Source organism: Lolium rigidum, chromosome 5 (genome assembly GCF_022539505.1).
Source record: "Lolium rigidum isolate FL_2022 chromosome 5, APGP_CSIRO_Lrig_0.1, whole genome shotgun sequence".
Classification (NCBI taxonomy): Eukaryota; Viridiplantae; Streptophyta; class Magnoliopsida; order Poales; family Poaceae; genus Lolium; species Lolium rigidum.
Genome location: NC_061512.1, coordinates 42,505,879 through 42,512,317, shown reverse-complemented (window position 1 = coordinate 42,512,317; position 6,439 = coordinate 42,505,879). Strand labels below are relative to the sequence as shown.

General features: G+C 42.1%; 1 protein-coding gene across 1 annotated transcript in view; it reads left to right on the top strand.

The window, feature by feature from the left end:
• The first annotated feature begins 1,266 nt into the window (after nucleotides 1-1,266).
• LOC124655896 (protein-tyrosine-phosphatase PTP1-like) overlaps nucleotides 1,267-6,439 on the top strand; it is a 13,288-nt gene continuing 8,115 nt past the window's right edge. The window contains exons 1-2 of the mRNA XM_047194724.1: nucleotides 1,267-1,473; nucleotides 2,015-2,095. Of these exons, the coding sequence (XP_047050680.1) occupies nucleotides 1,267-1,473; nucleotides 2,015-2,095 (288 nt within the window). The remainder of the gene's footprint in view (nucleotides 1,474-2,014; nucleotides 2,096-6,439) is intronic.

Sequence of the window (6,439 nt, the reverse complement as noted above, 5' to 3'; positions counted from 1 at the left end):
AGTATATTCGAATATACCCACAAAAAGTGAAAACCTCAACCAAACCACCTAGGAGTCTCACAAAGTGCGACTGTTGATCAGTTGATGCGAACTTTTCAACAGTTGCTACTGATTCTGGGTAACCCGGCAGCCAACAATTGAATATATCTACACTACTTAAAAAGGAGGAAGGTGTTCCTTATTCCGCACTACTTAAAAAGGAGGAAGGTGTTCCTTATTCCGCCAAGACACCAATACGTCAAACCGTCGTCGTCGTCGTCCTGTACTCCCGTTCCGCCCGCAACATGGGCCGCGCCAACCTACCTGGGCCATGCTAAAATCACCTGGAGAGAAATGTGTTCCGTCGTCACAGCCACAAGCCCACAACCCTTCCCCGTGACCCTGTCCACCTCGCCTCCTTCCCAGGCTCGCATCGCCGCCTCCCCAGTCCCCACGCCGCCGGACCACGCGGCCTCCAGCGCCAACCGCCACAACTCGGTCCTCTGCTAACACGGAGAAGGAAGCCGGCCTTCCCATCCCGGCGTCCACCTTTTTTCACGATCGCGGAGGATGGGGCCGAGTCGACAACACTCTGGACCTGGGAGTCTCCGCCGACCCTAACCCCGACGAACACCAGGTGATCATCGAGGTCCCGTGGCGGCCAATCCCCACCTTCTGTCGTGGCGCCCTCCTCTCTCTCTCTCCCTCTCTCTCCCTCTCTCTCTCTCTCTCTCTCTCTCTCTCTCTCTCTCTCTCTTATTGCAGGTCAATTCCATTCGGGTGTAGCAGATCTGCAGCCAACTGAACCTTTTTACGGTGAATTCTTGGGAATTGGATGCAGACAAACTGAAGCACGATTTCAGATTTTTTTTACGCTTAGTCAATTGTAACGCCGCATTTTGATCATTAGATGCAGAAGGTGTGAACCATCTTCCACGTGTTCTGTACTCAGAATTTTGTGGAAATGTAAGTATCTACAAGAATCTGAAGTTTCCAATGGGTGCTAGACTGACAACAATCGTACGACTGCATTTTTATATAACTGTAGCAACTGTGTTCTTGATTGTGACTCTTGGACAATTAGCTACTACATTCTTTTATGCGGGGCACCTCTTGCCTTTTCTTTTCTTTTTCAATTTTTTTCTCAAGATGCAGGTCTTACATTTTGTTAAAAAGTGTAGAAGTTCTGGCAACCGTTTGCTGCCACCAAGTAAGGAGGTGCACCATGTTAGGCCTTCGGGTCTTGGGCTAGGAGGATGAGGCTGGTCTGCTGATCTCAGGCCACGCATGGATCCTGCTCCAGTGTTCGTTCGCATCGTGACACATTCATATGCTTCGACATCACCTACTGTTTTTGGATCAGTTGGCTATCATCAGTCGGTGTGTTGTCTGTTGGGTCTGCTGAAGGATCTTCTGCTACTGATTCTTTTGTTGATATGGATGCTCGGAGGCACGCAATTCATCTTTGCAAACAGCCGGTTCAACCTCTTGATGGTATTATTTTTTTCCTTCTTTGTTGAAATCCCGTGAACTTATCAGTCTATGGTTAGCTCAATCTATCACTAGGCAAAGATGTTCTATCGCACTAGCATTTTTATGGTTATAATCTTATTGAGTGACAAAAGCATGTTATTATCTTGCAGACTGCTTGTGATAGAATAGGGCATTTAGAATCCTTGAATTGCAGCTTTGTACGATAAGAGCATATGATGCTTTGCATGCTGCCTCTGTCATAGCATATATTGTCAGCCAGGAGCACTAGAAAAAACAGGACTGAATTTATATGTCTTATCAGCCAGGTTGTATGCATGCTACATATTAACATGTGGTTGTTCAGGCTGGCGTAAGCCCGCCGTAGACCCGGTCAAAAAAAAAAACAATTAACATGTGGTTGTTGTAATATAGGTACATCTCAAGTTTATCTCTGGGCATGTTGTTGCCTCGTGTCTGATTGTGTCGTACAGTGTCTAAACTTTGATCTAAGCAGGTTAGCTGCTGCAAACTTTATGACGCAATATCTGTGTGCCTTGTGCAGGATGAAGGGAACAAAGAGAGCAATCTGACATACGGATATCGTTTTTTGAAGGAAGACATACAGAGATCAGAGATGGAGCAGGTTGATGCACATGAGGGAAGTGGGTTGTTATCGTACCAGTTGTACCACGGAGTGGAAAAAAAATTCTAGAAGGAAGAAGAGGCGAGTAGCCTGCTGCTGGCCATCTTATTAGCTTTCATGAAACCAAGTTTCCATTATTGCTATTTTGATGGTAAAAAGTAAGCTATGACCAAATCAGTGACTAACTTCCTGTTTAGACCATATCCATTTTTTAGTTTTTTCTGATGAAATTTTCATACTCTTGTTCTAATGCATGGGGAAAAGGAAATACATTCGTGTGTATATGAGATTGATTTTTAGCTCCAACCATGCATTTCTTCATTTAAGATTGCCAAGCTGTAGTTGTTTGATCTGTTGTGTTTGTAAGATGAAATGTGCATGCCCTTAGTGGATGAGATTTTCTTTTTAAGTTGTGGTGTGCTTATCTGCATGGACCATCTTTTTAACCAGCTCCATCTCCGAGGTAGCCCTATTGATGTTTTCCACAAAAGGAACATTTTCAAGTATCTTCTATTTGATATAGCATTTGGACAGGGCCTTACCACTAGCTTATGATGAGCATTTTATTATTAATCTTTTTTCTTTCAATTCATAATCTATTTCATTTATCCTGGGATCATGCCCACTCTTTTGTACATAATCCTGTAAAAAAGAATTAAGCAAACATGGAATCATGGATGATAGTCTGAAAATTAGTCTTTTCCAGAAAAATCATATATGTATCTCAAATTACATATTCTGATATTATATCTACAGAACTTCATAATATATTTACATCATGTTTATTAGGAAGTTCAGGTTATTTTCTTTAAGTTGATTATTATGGAATATGTACCTCCTCATAAGCACTTTACTTTTAATAATTGAATTGGTAACGTTTTCATAAAAAAAATCTAACTGGAGATGTAGCCAAAGGTAATTTTGACTTGTTATTTCATCGTTCTTGAATGGAATCAGGTATGCATTGTATAGTGACATAAAAGGGAATAAAATAGGGCAATGTCTTGCAACATCACACGTGTACTGATGTTGTCTGATTCTATTAGTGAAAATTGCTAACATTAAGTAGTTTTTACAACATGAAGTAGCTGCAAGTAGCAAAGAATCAGTGGTGGTACATGGCGCTTTTAGTAGCTGTATTGGTTCATTTTGTAGGAGTGATAGTTTGGATAGATCCTTCTTATTACCTGATTATATGAAAAGATATAGAGAGATACTTTGGAGACGTTTTATACTTCTACTCTGTAAATATATGGTACAACCGTACAAGGTGGTGTTTAAGACGTTGGGTTTTCTTATATTTACAACATGTCAGCATGGGCATGAGAAAACTTAGTTGTGTTAAAATAATGGAGGTCTTCTGTTGAAATAACATGATGAACAATAATGATATTTTCAAGGTGAGCTATGATTTATTAATTTGGATAGCTCTCGTGAATTGTGATTTCTAATGTGTGCATTGACGAGAAGCACCAACAGCCAAGGTGGATTGAAGTTTAAATCTGAGCATGAGGAAATCTTCTTAAACATGCCATGGAAATGCTTAGAATAGTGAATTATGATATTTTTGATTTGTTTTGAATTTTTATATTGAGTTGTGAATTATATGTGCATTGAGAAATAAAATTTGATGACCCGTGGCAACGCACGGGCATTTGTACTAGTAATCATATACACATCAGTCTAACTACTAGATAGGAATATGGAATTAATCGTTTCCACGGACGACCGTGAGACTTTCTACAGCTAGATTACCATATTACCTTGTGATTGGATCCTTGAACCGAGATGCTTGATTCTGGAAGGTGTAGTAACATGTGTAGATTTCTCTTTGGAGCTCGCGAAGAATGTCAAACATAAGGATTTTGAAAGCTGAAGAGGCCATGGTGAGTCACCGAGAATATATTTGGCAGCGACACGTCTGCACAATAGCACCGCCAAGAAACGGCCCTATCACGAGTATATTCCCTTTTTATATAAATTTAACCCTTAATTAAAACTATTTTTTCATGTGACCTCTTGGCAAAACTGTTTCGTAATCTGACATCTGGGTTTGGCATCATCGAGAATGAAGCTAAAATTGTGTAGATCGGCGCCAATAGAGCACGCACAACACCGAAGCAGGCTGGCCCCAAGTCACATGGCCCCGAAGTGAGGTAGGCGCCAATGCCATAGCCGATGAACTACCTAGAGTACTTTTGTATTGTTTTGCGTTGGCGTCGACCTACATAATTTCGGCTTCATTCTCGATAGTGCCGAACCTAGCTTCAAATTTCGAAATAGTTTTGCCAATAGATCAGAAAAGTATTTAGTTATGCCTAGGGGTTTGACTTGTCAAAGATACCCATCACAAAGTCGGGAGGACAAAGCAGCGGGAGAAATCAAGGTCCTTCTAGGAAAATAATGGAAATTGTTGAGATTGTCAAACGGGAGAGTTTTGATAGTTGAAGTGGTCATAACATGAAGTAAATCATTTGACTGATCACTCGTCGTCAGGTGTAACAAACTTGCAACCAACAGAGATTCGCAACATTGCACACATGCATAGTCATCTGTTGACCACTAGTGGTTTCCTTGGCTCATAATTCCCAATGGAACGAAGATGACGGAACTTTAGTAGTAACAAAAACACCTTATCACAACATGATACAAGATGAATGTTTGCACAGTTCAATAGAAATTTTACAATTTTTATACATGGTCTAATCCTTATTCTAGGTGTTATGTATATATAGGAGAAATTGCAGCCATGAGCAATAACACGACTTAGACTAAACATGTCAAGCCTGACTCATGCTAATTAAAACATGGTGCACTCTTTTAGGAGTGTATGGCGTCCTCGTTGGCTCGGCTGACATTGGTATGTCTGGTACTCCTCCCTTCTAGGTTGACGCCTTAGACTTGTACTCCGTATAAATTTTCTTATGGTATGTCCCGGCGTCAATAATACTCTTCCTATTTGTGAATTATTACCATCTTCTCTTGTAATGTGTGGACCTCCCTCTCCTCGCTCACGCTATTATGGACGATAGACATCAACACAAGTTGATCCTCGCACATATCCTCTCGTTCACCTGCCATGCTTACTTCAGCCTATAATCTGATCATACAAAGATGAAAAGATTCAGATAGTATAAAGCTCTTAGTAATAAATTTTTCATATTTAGCTAGGAGTAAATTCACATGTTGTTCTACCAGCTTAGCATGTGATCTAGTAATTGATCCAATATGTAGGTCACTTGGCTTATCTTGAACAGCCACATCATCACAAGGAAAAGATGGTATTGAGTTAGGGATATCCTCATAACGTAAATATATGCCCCCGCAAATATTTGGAGAGAAATGTGAATACTTCTAAAAAGAAAACAACAATGGTCCTTTTTTGGTAAGTATCAGGGGAAGCGCGCCCTCCTATGGAGAGAGCGTAGATGCTACATGCCTCAAAGTGGCATGCAGAACAATTATCATTTCCCCCCTTTTTCCGCTATCTTTTTGTGTTTTATTTTTACACTATAACTAGCAGGAAAAGTAAAGGCAAGGCAACACACTAAGAGGTTGGAAAATATCAAGTCATTTAAGCAGTGTAACCTAAAAGTTGAACAAAACATGCACTTTGGACATGACAAAACACTAGCATAAAAAAACAATTCAGCAGAGGTTGGAAAAAACACTCACCGACAGAAGGCAGGACATCTAAATGAAATTAACCCGAAGAGTAGTGCTACTTGGGTAAGACAATACAACATATTGCATCAAAATATAACACATTTGAGCGCAGTGCAATCTGCGGGTAACACAAGTACAAACCATGCACTCGTGGTGGGGCATAGTTTTCTTTTTTTTTGAACATGCCACATTAGATCTATCTTTTAAGAGCTTGACACGAGGGATGCATGCGTGAAATGGTCATGATTTGGATGTTGGTTTCAAAGACAGTATTTTTCTATATTCAATTGTACCAAAAAAATAAATGAAAACCTCAACCCAACCATGTCTTAGGCTGGTGCCAATGCATCACCACACTATAGCCTCGCCACGTCAGCTCTCGCCCCCACTCTCACCCCACGGTGCCAGTGCACGGGCTATAGTGCCATCTCTCACCCCACTCTCGCCTCACTCTCGCCTCCCTACCGCCCCCACTAGCACCACTATCGCCCCTCTCACGCCTCGCTGTCGCCCCAACGCGGGCGGTAGCCGGGCGGCGGCGGGCGGTAGCGCCCGGCGCCAGCCCCGCGCGCCGGCGCTGGCGTCCCGCCCCACTCCCGCCCGCCTCTCGCCCCAAACCGGGCGCTACCGCCTCCACTCCCGCCCCCATTGGCACCAGCCTTACCACCTAGGAGTCTC